The sequence below is a fragment of the Protopterus annectens genome, chromosome 10.part0 (genome assembly GCF_019279795.1).
Source record: "Protopterus annectens isolate FY-2018-M chromosome 10.part0, PAN1.0, whole genome shotgun sequence".
NCBI classification, from domain to species: Eukaryota; Metazoa; Chordata; order Ceratodontiformes; family Protopteridae; genus Protopterus; species Protopterus annectens.
The window spans coordinates 1,246,024,916-1,246,044,994 of NC_056744.1; the positions used below are offsets into that span (position 1 = coordinate 1,246,024,916).

The 20,079-nt window shown below is 38.9% G+C and overlaps 1 protein-coding gene across 1 annotated transcript in view; it reads right to left on the reverse strand.

The window, feature by feature from the left end:
* LOC122813570 (C-type lectin-like) overlaps positions 1 to 20,079 on the reverse strand; it is a 371,834-nt gene that overhangs the window by 108,945 nt on the left and 242,810 nt on the right. The window contains exon 6 of the mRNA XM_044085966.1: positions 12,483 to 12,555. Within this exon, the coding sequence (XP_043941901.1) occupies positions 12,483 to 12,555 (73 nt within the window). The remainder of the gene's footprint in view (positions 1 to 12,482; positions 12,556 to 20,079) is intronic.

Sequence of the window (20,079 nt, forward strand, 5' to 3'; positions counted from 1 at the left end):
AGTTAAATGCCAAAAAATGTATAGTCATACCCTTCGGGAAAAACAAGGTAACCCCAAGCTACCATATAGGTGGCAATCCACTAAGAACAGAAGAGGTTATCAGGGGCCTGGGGACCCAGGTTGACAGTGGCCTTTCTTTTGACACTCACATTGCTAAAGTGGTTAGAAAGACCTTCTACATTGCCCACCTGATCATGAAGGGATTCACATCCAGATCAAGTGAGGTCATTGTTCCCCTGTACTCTTCACTTATCAGACCAATGATCGAGTACAATGCCCCATTCGGGATGTATCTCACCAGACACCTGCAGCAATTGGAGAGACCCCAAAATTTCCTCACCAAAAGGATAAAGGGACTCCAAAATCTGTCATATGCTGCCAGACTGAAGAAACTCCAGCTCTATTCAGTCACATACCGTCTGCTCAGAGGTGACCTATGCCTGACATACAAGGCCATGTCCAACCCGGAATTAATGGACATGCCCCACCTCAAAAAATCCAAATCTACCAGATCCACTAGAGCAAGCGACTTAAACCTCAGCACGGATATAAATAGGACATGCTGGAGGGATAGATTTGTCACCCAGAGACTCCCTATGCTGTGGAATAAAATCCCGGTCCATGTGAGGCAGAGCACCTCGCTGGCTCTGTTCAAGAGAAATCTTGACCGGTGGATGGGAGATCGTAGGTTTACCCCGGGAATCATCTCTGTGTCACTGCTGGACAGAGGCACAACAAACTAATGGGCACAGTATTTTTTAACATAAGGGGTGGCGTAAGCCACAAAACTCTGGGCTAGGCTTATAAATGCCTTAGGGCAGATAGCCTAGTATAAACCTATAAATCTATGAACGTAGTGTTTATGGTAAATGTGGCGAAATAGCCAGGTAATGGGACATTGGAATGGCTGCAGGGGGACTCTGGTGCAATATTTTGGTTGTCTGTTCTTCAGTTTGCGTTTGAAAGTTGGTATCCCACAATTCCATTGGAGTGGGTAGGGTTATGTAATTATGTATGCAAATGTTAAGTTAATCAGTGTACAGATTTGTACCTGTTTTTCATGGGCCTTGTCCAGATTTTTGATGTTTCCAGGTTGAGAGATATGTTTCTCTCTCTCACATGCATAGTATATCTATTGTTATGTAGTGTCAAATAGATATATACTGACTTATTTAGCTAATATATAGCAATATATATTAAACGGATACATAGACTCCCCCTATATATAACACATATACATATCATACACACACACACACACACACACACACACACACACACACACAGCTACATTTATATATATATATATATATATATATATATATATATATATATATATATATATATATATATACACATCCCTGTTATATACAGAAATATGTGTCCCTGACCGCAGTTTCACCCTTCTAACTGCAAGCAGCCAAATATAGCCATACTGGTAACTGTACACACATAGCTTGAATAGCGGCAGTCATCTCACTGTTAGCATCCTAGATGCAGATAACAGTAAGAAGCAATATCACCATGCAGGCCACAGATGCTGTTCAACACAAGCCTAGTTTGTGTAATGCACAAGTACTGTACCTGCAATCACATATACAACAGACATAACCTATGGAGCGTGTGATAAGTATTGTGCTCTGTAGTCTATACGCCTAGTTAGGTAGGGGTGCTAATCTCACTCCAGCCCACGTGTGTGTGTGTGCATGTGTGTGTGTATGTGTGTGTGTGTGTGTGTGTGTGTGTGTGTGTGTGTGTGTGTGTGTGTGTGTGTGTGTGTGTGTGTGTGTGTGTGTGTGTGCGTGCGTGCGTGTGTGTGTGTGTGTGTGTGTGTGTGTGTGTGTATGTGTGTGTGTGTGTGTGTCTATACTTCCCTGCAAAACAATGTGATCTGTAGTGACTAAGCCTAGTTAGGTAGGGGTTCTAATCTCACTTCACTTGGTGCAAAACAACAGACAGTACTCATGGGGCTATCTACCTGCAATGTTTATGCACTTTGTGGGCCTGTAACCTGTTGCTAGCTTTTGAACCATGCTCTTCTACAAGGTCTGATGATGTCAGCCAACTTAAGACTACCAGCTGACAATATAGCATCAGACATAAGCCATGGCACATGTGATAAGTACTGTGGTCTATAGTGTATACACCTAGTTAGGTAGGGGTTTTAATCTCACTTTGCCCAGCTTTGTGTGTGTATATCCATATGGCATATATATGATAACCTTCATAACGTAGACATAGGTATGGTTTTGTATTAATTTTTTTGTAGCAGCTGATGTGCCCCCCCCAGATGACTGACCTCAACAAGGCTTGCTGATATCAACAAATGTTATATGTTCTATACTAATAGTACTAGCAGATATTAGGTGTGCTGAGTGCATCGGGTACTTTGATCTGCACTGTGTACCAGTACATAGGCAAGTGTGCTAATCTACATGCAGCCAACTTGCACTACATGTGGGCCTTGACGTGTACTGTATGTAGTGAGTGGAAGTGGAGCTAGCCTGAATGTGGGTATGTTTGTGAGGCTGTTACAGAATTTAACATCATGTTACAGAGACATAGGACATGTGAACTTGACTAGCATAATGGCCATACAACCCTGACAATCAGAGACATCTTTACAACCCTCAATACAGAATCAGCACATATTGCCTCAATCCAGGAAGGATGCAGGCAGATGCCATGTGAACCTCTGTAAGCCATGCACATATACTGCCATGCCTTGCTGGTGTCATATGTCTGCTTTGCTGCCATGCCATCCTGTGCATCTTTATTACCGCTGTCTGTCTATAGGTTATCCCCTCAGACTCCTGGAAAAAATCATACACAGGTCCATGACACACCTGTCAATGTGTAACAATAATGCCAGTACAGCATCATACAACATAAGGTACACAAATGTATGTTGCATACTCATGACACATGCCAGCATACATTATCTGTTGTTGACCACTACAAGTGGCATGGCAAGACAATAATGCATTATACAAGTACATGTCAAGCAATATAGTCACCCTGTGCATCAGACACTAGCTTTATGTCCCTGCATCAATAGGAAGGATGGCAGGGATGTAGCACAGGTATCATCACATGCAAAAAGTGTTGTGTAGGGGTGCTGGAGGCTTATGCTGGCCCAAACAGTTGACAGCATGTGTGTGAGTCAGGAAGGGGTGCAGGTTAGATGAACCAAAGATAAGTGTAGTGTGTGTCTGTAGGTGACCTAATTGTAATAGTGATGTGTGAGTGTGTGCATGTACACAGTCAAGCTCAGTGTTAGCCCTACATGTGTGTATGTTGGAAAGCTTTGGGCCATACATGGTAGAGTTCACAGTTACCCATCCCTGGTCACAAACACGGGAAATGTTTCTGCCAGGAGTTGCACTGGCACCATTATGCCCAAGGTCAGATGTGGTTATAGTACCTGATAGTGACTACCATCTATTGGGTCTGTGTCCCCTCATGGGACCGCCCAGGACAATGAGCCCATGGCCTGTCATATTGTGGTGTGGACAACACACTCAACTCTGTAGTGCTGCATGTATTGCCACTATGGAAGCATAACCATGCACGACTGTGTGGACTCTCAGCACATGGTGTTGCTGACCTGTGTCTATAGGTCCAACACACTATTCCAACCACTTGTTCCAGCTCAGAAAATGTGTGGTCAAAGACAGGCACTGTCTCAGCACACTGTCTGTACACTGCATCAGTTAACTGATCCAGGGTGTTCCCAAAGCAGTCAAGGCATTCATGGATTTCAGACTGTGCTGCATCCATAACCCTAAGCCTATGTCTGGTGTTCCATTTAGAACATCTCTCTGCCTCCATGATGGCCCGAAACATGCATTGAGTGACCCGTGATGTGACAACTGCAACAGGTGGTGGATGGACAACAGTCCTCCTATGAGCACCCCTGTCAATCCACCTGTGAGGGACCTCAACAGCTCTCTGGCTATGGCCAGTTTCTGCAATCATTGATGCCACAGTTGCCACACTGTCCTGTTCAATGTCACCACCCTCTGACTGTCTAATATCTGCGGCCTCTGGGGAATGGGATATGTGGGCATACTGACTGTGTGCAGTAACAATGGGGGCGGGAGAGGGATGTCAACCTCTGGGACAGATTCAGTCCCCAACAACCCCACCAGTGCCTCACTGTGGCCACCATTATAATCAGAGTCTGAAGACACACCGACATCAGGTTATGTGGAGGAAATTTCCCAACCCCCCTTCGGTCACCTGTGGGAACCAAGAAAAAAGCAGTGCATTACTACCTGCACTATTATGTATGGAAAAATGCACAATACTCATAGTAATGGGGCTCCACAACTGCATTACCAATCTCACATCTTCTCATCTCTGCTGTCATGCACAACAGACATCCTCATAACAAAATACACATTCCACTCAAGCCCTTTATAACAAGCACATTGGGTAAATCAAGTGAAACTTGGCCACTATAATTTACTTCAAGCTTACCACGAGCAGTACCATGGTCTGGGACAACTCCTGATAGACCTGTTAGAAGGTGAGGGTGAGGTAATGTCAGTACCACCACATATAGCAGCAAAACAAGCTAATACCTGCATATATCTCACATGTACAATACCCACTGTGTTAGTTGATGTATTGTGACATTCTGAGTATGGGTGTGAAACAGAACTTAAACCCCATCCCCAAAGCAAAAATATAAAGAAAAAAGGGAGATACAAAAGTGGTGAAATGGGGGTAAGCAGAGGAAAAACATAGTGGAAGGCAGGAAGGGATGTGCAGGATAACCATAGCTATCCATGTCTTCAACAGCAACAACTGTGCACTTTGAAAGATTTGTATCTGAATTTGGACTGCCACCCCCAGAGAGAGGGGTGATGACAACATAAATGCATTGTCAAGCCAATTAGACCAAATTACATATGTCCAGTGGACACGTGTGCAAAATGGAGAGCTATGTATGGGACAATATTTTTTGGGGGGACAGGTACCCATTTTTTTAAGGTGAGACTGGAATGTTAGGGAAGGAACATAGGTACATGTGGGGGAGGTAAGGTGGGTAGGTGAGGATGCATTTTCAAACAGACAAGACAGCAGACAATGGCAGTATGTGACACATGAGGGGGGTGAACACCTTTGATAGGAAGGGTGCTGTGGAATCCAAGTCACACATGCCTTCAAGTGGCAGCAGCGTTACTCAAGTTCCCACCCATGGGACTGTTGGTACTACTCCTTCACTGCCCGAGGATGGCTGTGCTGAAGCCTGGACACCCAGGTGAGGCTGCACCATCAGGTCAGCCAGCATGCCCTCAATCTGTTGCAGGCACTGATTATAGCCATGGTGGATTATCCTGCACACCAGGGCCAGTGGCTCATCCTGAGTGACAACTATCTCTTTGCCACCACTCCCAGAGGGGGGCCAGCCCTGTCCCATGGGGCAGTAGTACACAACACAGCAGGTACTGCGGGGGCAGCAGAGGAAGCACCACTAGTCTAGTTCCGAGATGTGCTGGGACCTAGTGCCATAGCCGATTGAGGCAAGGTAGGATAATCAGCCGGAACCAGCCTACCTTGACGTGCTGTGGTACATGAGGTAAAGCATTAGGTTATGGTTAGTTATAACCAAACCATTGTTAGTATTAACAGAATGGAACATCATATTTTTTAATCCAAATACTTATTAATGTATATTATGTGCAACCCAACATTATGTAACATAACAGTTAGTATGGTAACAGCATGCCAGTGTGAAGTAAATCATAATGCCAGCATGACAGTTAATTTAACAACATATGTTAATATTGCATCATAATAACACATAATAGTAATCAACCACAATTTCCAAAATATAGTTAGTTTAACATATTTTAATATTAAACCATGATAATAATAAATAATACATACCAGTAATGAATATATTAAGATAAGGGGTGGGGTGAGAGAGAGAGGGACATTTCATTAGTGACTTCACAGATGATATCCCTGACAACACTGGTAATACAAACTTCTACAGGTGTGTAGCGCCAGAGAGGGACATTTCGTTAGTAACTTCACAGATGGTATCCCTGACAACTCTGGTAAAACATACTTCTGCAGGTGTGTAGTGCAATTTGTGATTACAGTGACTACAATTCTCCTATAGCTGTTGTAGCACGTACATACATCTCAAGTTGACAGCATGGGACAGTACGGGCAAAGCACTAACAAATGCAGGTACAGAACTAAACAGAACTGTTTCACATAATGTGGGCTTACATAACTACCAAGGTGTTCTGTAAACTGATTTGGTAATACATTACATTCCACGTAATAATTTTTCTTGTAATCATGTGGCAGTCAGATTAGTCAGTCTTCACTATAATACATGAAATTGTGACACTTGAGAGGCATGCTTGTATACAGTAAGTAAATTAGACAACCATCATGGCTTAGTTGGCAGACATGGGAGTAGAACCCAATAGCTGCAACTACAGGGGACATCAGCCAATATGTTAATGATTGACTGTAGCAGCATAGTATAGAAATGCAAGGGATACAGCCATACTGAGACTATACAGATTTATTTATGAGTCAACAAGGATGATGAACACATCCCTGGTACTGACTGCAACATTCTGTGAGATCTCAACACAATATCTGCACATAATATGGACTAAGTCACCCATACCTTTTTTATGTTCCTGGGGAGAGACAAAACATAAGCATTACATGACAGATACTGAAAATGTATTGCTATATACGACTGGATTCGAACCTAGGACTGTGTGTTGCAAAATGTACTATGTACAAGGAATGTAACAGACTGAGCTATCAAGTCACTGCTGACTACAGGGTGACTGATACTTGCCTGGGAACATACTATGCACTCTGCAATAAAAGGTACAGGACATTCATCTCACATTCTATTACTGTCACAGTGTTATACTAGACTGCAGTGACAGTAAAACACACATGCATAGAATACAACCATACTGGAGCTCTTAATAACAGCTTTATCTTAGATGCAACAATGCTGGTGAACACATTTTATTGTTATTGGTTTGAAATATCTGTGGTCCACGCACAATATCTGGCCATGGAGTGAGCTACCTCACCCATATACATTTATTAGCTGAAATCTGAGATGGCATTATGTGACTGATATTGGCCTGGAGACAGCCTTGAACAGTACTATCAGTTAAGGAATGCAGTTTGCAGGCCATTAGATTTGCATTCTACAACTATTACAGTGTTATACTTGACTGCAGCAACCTTACCTTACAGACTCACTGCATACAGCTGTACTGCAATGGTTATGACAACACAATCCTGCTGTGCACCATTTTGCTTACTGTTACTGGTATTGCTTCTTGTTTTTATTGAACTACAGTTATTATTCCTGTATTGCAGTACAGCTCTAATTCCACACTTATTGCAATACTGCATTTCGTGTAGATACTTTATTGCAGTTAATGTTTTACTCTATCTTGCCTATTGTACTATAGTTAGCATAATATATCTGTACTCACCACACTCACGGCACAACCTGGCTAGGTGCCCAGTGTGAGACTCAACATTGCAAGCCCTCTCTGCTGCAGCTGTTGGTTGAGAAGCACACCATTATGCATACCAGTTTTGCAGACATTCAGCTTGCAATTTGGGAAGACAGTGGAAAAGATACTTACATACTTGTGAAGCATTCCCTGCTCGGGCTTCTTGGACCCAGGTATCTAAAGTTCCCCTCTTTCTTCTTTTCAGGTTGTTATGGTGATGACGACACTGCTCATCTGTACTGGGGATACCAGTAATACTGGTGAGTTGTCTAGTCAAATGGTTCCAGGTCTCTGTCTTACACTCCAAGACCTGAAAACTGTCCTGCAGCAGCCTATCATCATGGTTTTTTACAAGGAGCTCAGCCATGACCCTGGACTTCTAAATGCCCCACCTTTGCACCTGAATGCGTGCACCTTCATCAGAACTGCCTGCCATATCAACAGTTGATTGAACTCCAATGAAAGATGCAGAATTCCTGCCTATTGCCCTTAATATAGGCTGTTTTCCTGCCCTTACACGTCATTCAGCAACATTCAAAAAAGTGCTGCACCACTTAGCATCACTCAAACCAGCTAAGCAGAGGTGAGCAGTGTGACAACCAGACCAATGAACCAAAGGAAACTGGATGGTTGAAGAGTTCTATGCAGGACACCAGTAGGTGTTTTTATTAATTTTAATTTTGATATAATTTTATTTAAATTTCTAATTTAGTTTTCTAATATGCTTTCCAAGTTTTTTAACTGTGGCTGTAATTGCGGATTTAACACACTACTTTTCCTGGGTACCATAACATTGGGGGTTATTGTAGCATTCCCATTAAAAAACTGTTCCAAATTTATTTTTCTAATGAACAACTTGATATCAATAATAGTTTGTGACAGCGTGACAACCAGCTACTCATAGCTGAGCAGCACAAAAACTCACACAAACATGGTTTTAGTGAAGCTTAGCACAGCACAAACACTGGCAGCCATTATCATGTTTATGTAGTGCTGAATATGGCTGACCAGAGCTCAGCATAGCTCAGCAGTGCCATATTATGCAGTTTTAATATTAATTATTACAAAAATAGTACAATGTCATTACAGGCATATTCTGAATGCTATGGACTACAACCCAGGATCTACTACACATGAAGGTAGTATGCTACCCATTTACCTACTTTATTATTATGAGCACTACTACACTTTCACATATACTGTTAGTTGTGCTAAACAGCATGCAGCACCATGCAAACATGCTTATTCATGCCTAAACACATGTAAACAACACTTTAATAAATAAATAAATAATTACACCCGCTTTCTATTTTTAGATGTCTGGTATCCATTTTCTATTTTTAGATGTATAGCTTGTGTCTGTATATAAGCACTGCTTGGCATTGCTGCACTCTCTGCCACGCAAACATAGGTACATATACAAAAAAAAATTTAAACTGAACATTATAAAATAATACTTGCATATTACACATTTGACAGACTTCACAGCCTGTCAACAGTAGCGTGGTGCATTAATGGGGGCCTTAACCTCAACTACACATCCAAGCAGGTATCCACAAACACAAGTATACACCTCTCCCTGCACTGATTCAATAACCCTGTTCCTCGGCTCTCCCTTGGCAGCGCAACATCATTAATATGCATGGTGTGCTGTTGAGGGGGAACTGTGGCCATGTACATTCCATCTAGGATCTACATGGTGCCTACATGGATTTTATTAAATCCTGGGGAAAGTCTTCAGACTGTAATCCCAGTCCCAGATATCCTAGCTCAAGAAACAGATCTCTCTCTTCTTCTAAGCTGGCAATAAGACTAGAGTCAACTCCTGCCTCAGGATGAACATATGGTAGTAATGAGGCCATTCAGGAAGTATCCTCCTGCTAGCTAAGATGTATTCAGCAACCTGAACTTTTAACTGAAAACACATTTGTTGTATTTTTGCCTAACAATACTGCTAATGAAAGCATTTTATCCATAACAATTTCAATTCTTAATAGTCTGACGGTTTGAGTAGTGCAATAAGGCTATGAACTGTTAAGAAGTTCTTTATTGTAGCCTAGGGTTTGATTCCTCTCATCCTCTATCTGATGACTGTATACTGCTGAGAAAGTTTCTTAACCACCAGATTATATATATATATATATATATATATATATATATAATATAGTTGTGTCTTTCGGCTTTTCCCGGTTAGGGGTTGCCACAGCGGAACTCTGGTCCGCTAATGATTGGCAGTAGATTTTTACGTGCAGAGTTGCCAGCCCTGATGCACAATCTTCAACGAAGGTACGCCCATTCACACATCTCCATGCAGAAGACGCTCTAGCTAAGAATCGAACTGGACAGCGTCTTACTGTGAAGTGACAACGCTACCGTAGCACCACCACCGCAGATATATATATAATATAGATATATTGGTTATAAATATATATATTATATACATATATATCTATCTATCTCTCTCTCTCTCTCTATATATATATATATATATATATATATATATATATATACACTATCTATCTATATATATATATATATATATATATATATATATATATATATATATATATCTTAATAGTATGTTATATATATATAAAAAACAATATAGATATAGATATATTGTTAAAAACAATGGACAATATCGGAAAAAGAGATATCTGTTTCTTGAGATATATAGCATCTCTCAACATCTTAGAACCAAATATCTGAACAAAGCTAAAAATAATGGGGGACAAAGCCCTAAAAATAGGGACAATTTTTAAATATCGCTGTTATAATCTTAGAAAGTTGCTAGAATAAAATGGCTTATGTTACCATCCATTTTCTGAAGGATATGAAGTCTGAAACTCAAATACCTGCAATTTAGTGAATTCACTCCTCACTGAGTTGCCACAAAAATCCAGAAAACCACAAATTGTAAGAGGAACTGATGAAAAATATGAGGTGAAATGGAATATATATATATATATATATATATATATATATATATATATATATATATATAGTGAAAAAAAAACACAAAGGCGTAGCCAAAAGTAAGAAAATTAAAACACTCCAAAAGAAATGGTTCTGTGGTCAACAAAGGCAAGCAGAAGTTTTTGTCACAAGGAAAACCAACGAAATTAGCATACCACACTTTATGGAATGCTTTCGTCTAGAAGACTCATCAGAATATAATATTGTTTATAATATCATTTTACCACACTTTATGGAATGCTTTCGTCTAGAAGACTCATCAGAATATAATATTGTTTATAATATCATTTCTTTTGGTGTATGTGTAAATGTGTGTGTGTATATTTATATATATATATATATATATATATATATATATATATATATATATATATATAAGGTGCTTGTGTATTATCGCAACCAGATTTCGAGCAGGATAAACGGCTCATTTGCAAGCCATACTCCTGCTGAGATATGTAGTGAAAGTGTCTGGGGATTATAATGTAACAGTCCTTAGTATATCTTGTTTTCATAGCATGTTCCCCGCAACCAGGTAGACAATTGTCATAACTGTGTGCAGTAACTTTTACAATTCCACCATCCGACTTTACTTAAACTGCTGTAATACAATATGAAACTTGTGCCGTGATGGAATACACACTGCTTTTCATTTCATGTTAGTATAGTAGGGTTAGTCATGTGTAAGCATAGGCGATGTAGGTCACCTCAATTTCCACCCTGTGAAAACACGTCTGTAAAGGCAGGCTTAAAACATTGTTGTCATGCTTGCAAGGAGCAAAAGTTGAATCTCCTGTGTGCTCATCTACCCACACTACTACAGACCTTTAGGGACATCAATTTCGATTTTTTCACATAAGGACCATGTTTGTAAAGCAAGTTGTCACTGTCAGATCACATTGATCATGCATCATGCTTTACTTAGCAAGTAGTTGATTGAGTTGGTGAATTACCTCATCGTAGTTTAAGGATTTGTCATCACTACTTGGAATGCTTAACAGTTTAAGTGGTGTGTCAGAAATCATGCGATGCATGCACACATACACTTAGAAACAGGTCCTCATGCACTGTGACTCCGAAATACAAATGGAAAAATCATGATTTCCCATTCTGAAAAATGTAGAGAAAGCCATACAGGTCTGCAAAAGCTTTTAAAAAGAGTTCATTATGTTTACTTAACTTTAAAAGATGTGAGTAGTGTGAATTTCCCGAACGCAAAAATCTGGTTGCAATAATACATAAGTACCATGTACATTTCTTAAGGTTGAGTCATGAAAAGCTTTTAAATGCTAATGGGTTTGAATGTACCGGCCTTGTTAGGTAGGGATAATTACCTACAACTTTGTACATAGTTCTTTTTTTTAAGACAAGAGATATGGAATACATTAATAGTGACAAGGTCCCTAAAAGAAAATTTGTGCTTCTATAAAGTATACTTTTTCAAAAGATTCTTATTGACTGTTTATGAATAAGGTATATTGCATGTCATAACAGCTCTGACTCAAATTCCATAACTCTTTTTATTTTCTTTCATAGTCATATGTGTATTTAACATTAAGCCGACAACACAGAGGGAAACAATTAGAGCATGTAATGTGTACAGCAACCCATAGTGTAGTTTTAGCCTTCACTCGCTAAAGATTAAGTCATTAGTATAGAATCTTATTTGAAGGGACAGTTAGGTCAGAACACAACTACTGCTTGTGAAATAATGTCTACAAGATATTCAATAAAATCTAAGAAAGCAATGATCAGATATTTAAAGTAAAAATTATCAACACAGATATATAATGCTGTTTTCTGTATTTGTTGTGAACTTTACTGTTAGCATTTTATCACACAATCTCATACGCACAATGACCAGTGCTACATAAACATTGACTGGTGTCATTCATGTCCTACTATATGACTTTATACTAGTTTCACATACCACAGAAAGAAACAATATATGAACACCATGAAGCATTCATTGACTGTTCTTACCATCTGTTGAAACTGAACTTGCAGATGAAAGGAAAAGACCAGCCTGGACCGTAATCATTCCAGGTAACAACACCTACAAAGGAATTAGAAAAAAAGGGCATCAGTGTATATATAGAGTACATGGTTTAGAACCAATGATAGCTATAACCTGGCTGTAAAACAAAAGTAACCCTCCTGTAGTATAATATTCAATAAAGGAGACAGTAGAAAATGAAACATAAATCATGTTTTATTTTTCTTTAAAGCTCTACTAAAATTTAAATGGAGTAGAGTAGGAGCATGAAATGAAGATTAGAAAATGCAAAGATGATTTATAAATATTACACGGACTGTATGAATTATGAACCAGGGAAAGCTGGTTATAGTTAAAAATTAAATGGAGCTTAATCTGTTAGGTGCCACTGAACTAAAATTGACTGACACTGGACACCTTGAGTCTGATGAACACATGGTATACTATGTAAGAAATGAGACAGAGTAGAAATTATGTTGCATTTATGATTAAGAAGATGAATGTAAGAATGTCGATGAAATACAATACAACCAGTGAACACTTAATATCTACTCCTCTACAAGATACACCCATTCTATAACTCAAATTAATACCCCAAGAACAGATGTTGAAGAGGACAAAATTGATTAGCTGTTTTAATGAGTACAAGCTGCAACTGGCAGAACATGCACAGAAGGTATACTGAAAATCAGTGGCAACTGAAAATTAGATAGAAAATATCATCTCAATAACAGATGAGTGATCATCTGACAGAATTTTGTAAGACAAGCAACCTATTCATTTCAAGCACCTTCTTTCATGAATATAAGAAGTGATTATACATACAGACTTTCCTTGATGGACTGTACAGGTATAAAACCGACTATGTTTGTGGAAGTAAATTAAGGAAAGGTTCATTGACATCCATAAAAACAAAACCTGGAGCTGATCATGCGCAGATCATTAACTGTTAGTATGTAAAATCAAGCAAAAGCTAAAAAAGAGTAAACCAGACAGTTGCTTAGTAAATATGATCTTGAAAGTATACTACCAAAGTTCAAGGTTGCTCATGCATATCATTTTGCTGGACTAGATGCAAATGGAAGAGTACCAGAAGAGTTATGAGAAGATGTAAAAGGAAGTGAAAAGTCTGTGCAAAATAACAATTGCCTACCAAAAAGGATAAAGTAGCCCAAAATGTTGTCTGATAAGATATTGAATTTTGCTCAGAGATACAGAGAAGCTAATGCCAGAGAAAACAAAGATGCAGTTGAGGAACTTAACAAAATTTCCAATGTGCTGCAATATGAAACAAAGAGAAGTTTTAGAATGACGGGTACAAGAAGACAGAAACACCAGAAGAAGAAGAAGCTCATGTTTTTCTAAAACTATAAGAGCTTAAGAGAAAATTCCAGCCTTGAACTGGAAAGTTAAAAGATGCTGGAGTGTGTGTCGATTGGTGCTAAAAAGATTAAGTAGAAAAATCCATGCAATAAAGGCGTTTCCATTTCAGCTTTACAGCAATTAAATGCAGCTATTACAATGCATACAAGCAAAAAAAGAAATATAAGACAGCATTATGGTCAACTGACTATAAAAAGTCTAAAGTTATAACAGTCTTGAAGATAAACAGTATGACTGATTGTGAAAATTATTGCAATTTGTCTCTCTGATTTCAGTGTGTCTCTCTGATCCAAAGTGCTATTAAGACTATTATTAAGACTATTCAGTGGAGATTAAACCATATTGTAAATGGAAATTGCTATAAATGCAAGCAGGATTCCAAAAGGAGTGAGGAACAACAGATATCATTGTGGATGTGAGATGCGTAAAAGACGAAAATATCAAAAGGATAGCTACACATTTCATTGATTATAGCAAGGCCTTTGAATGTGTAAGTCATGAAAAAGTCTGGGCCATACTGCAAGGGATAGGCATGCAAAAACAACTGATAGTTATCATGTAAATTCTCTGCATCAGTCAAGAATCATCAGTTCAAAAGAACAATAAGAAACAGGAAAGGTGTAGAGCAAAGCTACATACTTTCACACCTGTTTAAATTATATGCAGAACAAATCAAAGATGTGGGATTGTATGAAAAAAATTGAGGTATGAAAACTGGAGGAAAAATTATCAACAACCTTCAGTATGCTATCAATACTGCATTGATGACTGAAAGTGAAAATTCTATGAAATATTTGTTTATTGAGATAAAACAGCATAGTCTCAAAATGGGCTTGTATCTTAATATGAATAAATCAAACATCCAGATGACTGGCAAAATTAATAAATTTTTTGCTGAAGAAGACAAAACTGACATAGAAGATAACTTCAGCCTGGTTGGATCATTAATAATAATGTAATAACAAGCAGAGAAGATTTTTGACAATGAATCGCTCTTGGAAGAACAGCTATGATATATTTATATAAAATATTTAAGTACAGATAAGTATCTTTGCATACAAAGACTTGATTCTTCAGCCAATAGCACTTTTAACAATATCACATTGATGCAGAAGTTGGACGGTGAAGAAACAAGATAGAAAGAAATATGACACCATAGAATTATCATCTTGGAGAAGGGTACTGTGTATATCGTGCACTTCCTGAAAATCAGATCAGTTGATATTAGATAACATAACACCTAAGTATTCCTGGAACCTGAAATGACTTGACATATCATGCAAAGAGAAAAAGCATTAAAAAAAGAAATCATGGTTGTTAAGATCAAAGGTCAATGCAGAAGAAGACTGGAATTGTAATCTACTGCTATAATAATTAGAGTGATGGACGCCCCTCTATCAGTGATAGTCATCTGACTGAAGTCAGAATGGTGTAATGACAGCTATTCTTGGGTACCAAAAAAAAAACATACCAGCTCCTAGAGAAAATAAAATAAGATGACCAAATCTAGTTCAAACAATTTTATTCTGCTTTCATCAACAGACTTCCTCAGAATACTTATTAACATTCCCCCATCATTCTTATATATGCAAACACTAAAATAATGAAGCAATTAAACAATTAAACTTCTTTAAAAATATTAAAAACACAGGTTTCATTTTACTTAAGAAACAAATTAAACTTTTAATCTCTTTGCTTTAAAAAAAGCATTTTATGCTTGTATTTTCATTCATTCCTGTTTTCCTTTTCTGGATTTAACTGATCTCACTATACATCTCTAGTTTTGGATTTATTGTCTAATTAAATGCCAGAATAGTCTGAGTGTTTTCTTCTCTGCTAAATGAACACTAACTCAAATGTAACATGCCAAACATTCATTTTTATATAATGGCATTACCCTGTCTTCAACAGTTTAATTTCCTCTCTTTGTCTCTCTCTCTCTCGCACACACACACACACACACACACACACACACACACACACACACACACACACACACACACACACACATACACACACACAATCCCCAACACAGTACCTGTCTCTGAGGCATGGATTTTTTTATGCATTTTTTCCATACTAGCATTTTGCAAGTTTTCTTTTTTTTAGCCAATTGGAAATAAATGATGCACTTCCCACTCTAGGAACTGTTTCTATCATCAGTAACTCTATAACTCCTGATGAAGGACTCATGCCAGCTTGAAAACTTCAGTATTTGTAAAACCTGTGTTGGTCCAATAAAAGGTATTACATCACACCACACCTGTATTCCAATGTATTTCTGGGTATTGTAAGTGAAATGAGAGACTAGTAGTGGAAGGACATATCCAGTATGGGGAGAAGGGCATTTTTGAATAAGGCAATATGTAGTGTAACTCTTAGCTGTGAGAGGACTTTATCAACAATGTTATCAGTCTGAGTGGTGAAGTAAAGGGAAAAGATAATAATGGGACATAAGTATTTATATTTAGTAACATAGGGTATACTATTGTTTTGGTTGTCAGTTATTTTAGGGGATGGTAAGGGAAAGATAATATACATGATCAATTTAATGTAGCCAATCAGCAAGTATGTTTCTACAGAGAAAACAGAGCGCACAGATAAAACACAGGCAGACATAGTAGAAAATGCATACTCAATATAGACAGTTGCCAGAACTCAGGATTAAACCCCAGTGTCTGAAGTTGTGAAGCAAACCAATGAATAACCATGCTGCCCTAAAGACGTTTGCTTCTGAGTAGGAGGGGAATACTTTTCAAAGATTTAGAACAAGTCTACCTACAAATGGGAGATTATTTTGAGGAGTTTCTGACAATCAGCAGTTGTGAAGGATTATTCCAATATAGCCATCTTGTTTTTTATATCATCTGCTAAAGCAATTTGGCAAAAGTCAAAAGTCTAGTTATAAAGGCATACCAAGCCCATAATGTTGATCTAATATTACTATGAAAGGGTAAAAATGAAGAAAACCATATTCATTACCTGTGGGAAGTGGCGACCTGTTTTAAGAAATACAGCCCAAGAGATAAGGATTGTCAAGTATGAGTGTCTCAGAAATGAAAACCTCACATTTCATCAACAAAAATTGCTTACACATATCATTGTAGAAGTTGTCTTACTTGCTCTATAGCTTTAGAATATGGCATAATAAAGACCACAACTTGGCCTTTTGGGTCATTATCACAGCTTTCTGTAAACATTTACTACAGCAGTACACTCAGCAAATGCTCTGCTGTAGCAGAAGTCAGCTGGGAGTGGATTAAGAAAAAAACAATCAAAACATTTTTAACCAGTCAGGACAAACAGCCCCTTTTCTCCATTTTTAGGAGAAGCACAGGGTCAGAGTCTGATTAATTATCTGTCCAGCCATACAGTTGGCATATATTGGCACTGAGAATTAAACCATGACTGCTGCAAACTCTATATGCACCTTGCCTTAAATTTCTGCATCTACCTGCCAGACAGTTGTGAGAACAATTTTAAGTAAACTAAAAGCCTGATGACTTTATGCAAAATCATCACTTAATATGACCCATCTTGACCAATCATTTTGGCATATGAAGCTTCCCATTATGGTAACGGTGCTGTATCAGCTCGTGTTACAGAATGCCATGGAAGGTCCAGGTTCTTTTGCCTCCAGATTATTTTCCCAGACTGTGCCCAGTTGTATATAAAATGGCATAGAAACCCTTAATCTTATCTGTGGTATAAAGAAATTCAGCCACTACTCGTACAGACAGAAGTTTAGTCTGCTGACTAATCTTCAAACCCATAAAAAGGGGATTCTTGTAATGAAAGCTCTTGTCCTTTCACCAAACATCTGTCTATAATCTTGCCATGTCATTAGCAGTTATCTCTATTATTGTTACATAATCAAAACTATTCCACTAAATCAAATATATTTATGAAATTTGCTACAAAAGAAAGCAAAAGTTCAGTGAATACACAATATACAGATACATACATCTGCAACAATGCTAGTCCACCTAAAACAACTCCCAAACCAAATTTACAATTAGTTTGAACATAAATGAATAAATAACTAAATAAATACATTTAGAACAAGCCTACCTACAAATGGGAGATTATTTTGAGGAGTTTCTGACAATCAGCAGTTGTGAAGGATTATTCCAATATAGCCATCTTGTTTTTTATATCATCTGCTAAAGCAATTTGGCAAAAGTCAAAGGTCTGGTTATAAAGGCATACCAAGCCCATAATGTTGATCTAATATTACTATGAAAGAGTAAAAATGAAGAAAACCATCTTCATTACCTGTGGGAAGTGGCGACCTGTTTTAAGAAATACTCTACTCTTAGTATAATCAGACTACTCACTATATTATAAGCCTAGCACTTGTTCTCAATACTTCTCTACTAAGTAAGCACTCTCATACTAAGTAAAGCACTACATCTACCTACCACCCCTGTGAATATCCACTTCCCTTAAAGGTACAATACTCCCTTATACTGTTCTAGCATGTCGAGTGGTAGATTACTGGCGTCCTCTCCAGTTCAGCTGGTCAATCTGGGTATCTTGAGACAATGCTACAATTGTCTCATGTACACAGACAACCCTCTCCTCCTCCCAACAAACACAAATACATGTGAGAGATGCAACTATATAGCCAAACTGGAGGCTGAACTCTCTCAACTCAGGGCTGGCATGACCAGACAGGAGGAGATGGTAACCACACACACAACAATCCCAGTCCCACATAGACCTACCACAACTGCAAACCAAACACATAAAAACACAAAGACATACTCGGAGGCTCTAATAAAAAACTTACCAAAACAACAGAGGCTCCCAAAGCAGACATCCAAAAATCCACCACCTCAAAACAAAACATATGCAACACATACTTCAATAAATCAGTGTGTCAACGAATCACAGCCCTTAAGGCCAAACACCATGCCTGATACACTAGTAATAGGTGACTCTATAGTCAGACACACAGATGTCCTGCTGACCAGGCTGAACAAGGAGAGGGTGACTGTGAGCTGTCTATCAGGAGCTAGGATCCGCCACATAACACACGCACTCAAGTCACTTCAAAGCAAGTACAAATATGACTCCGTCATTGTCCATGCTGGCGTGAATGACCTGAGACGTACCTCCCTGGACTACATGAAAGGAGACATAGAGGAACTCTCCGATTATGTAGCCCAGGCTGGTATGACCCTGACCTTGAGCAGCATCTTGCCCTCACCAAGAATGATACCACAATACAAAGACAAGATGATCAGCTTTAATAATTGGTTCAAGTACTGGTGTCATTCTAAGGGGATCCAATGTCTGTCTGCCTGGGATAACATGTTGGACAAGCCATGCTGCTTCGCAAGGGATGGCTTACACCTGTCACCACTGGGCTTCCGGATATTGGCTAAGGCTCTTGCCACCCCATAGTGCCATTTTAGGCAAGGCTCAAAAGACAAACCCACCTCCTTAGAAAACAAAATGGAAAAAACTAAGGGTAATGCTGCTCAACGCCAGAAGTCTAAATCTCAAGATGCAGGCACTCAATGCACTCCTCAGCATGGAGAACATCGACGTCTGTGCAGTAACTGAAACCTGGTTCAAGGCTCCTGAGAGCACCCCAGCACTACCAGGCTATACCTCGTATCATGCTTTTCGGCCCCAAAACCCAGGCCGAACCACAAAGGGAGGGGGAGTGTCCATATTCATCAAGGACACCCACACCTCCAGGTTAGTAGCAACACATGAAGCATCAGAGACCATACAGGTGCAACTAACCATAGGCAAAACTGCTATACAACTGGTAGCATGTTGCAGACCACCCTCCCAATCTCAGGAACCCCACTCAGCCGTCCTGAAGACATTGGAGGATATGAATGTATCACAAAATACCATCGTACTGGGAGACTTCAACTACCCAAACATAGATTGGGTACATTATTCTAGCCCTAATACCCTAGCCCAAAGGTTCCTGGAATTCATAAATTCAAATGCACTGGAACAACTAGTCACCTCTCCCACTAGGGGAGATAATATACTAGACCTGATCATCACAAACATGGGGATAAAATGCTCCACACCGGAAGTATACCCCTCACTAGTGAGATCTGACCACAAACTAATCACCCTGGATATACATATCCCACCTCCACCCCCAGCACAAAAGACCACAGTGAAAAACTTCTCAAAAGCAGACTTCACTCTTCTTAAGACTGAGATGGT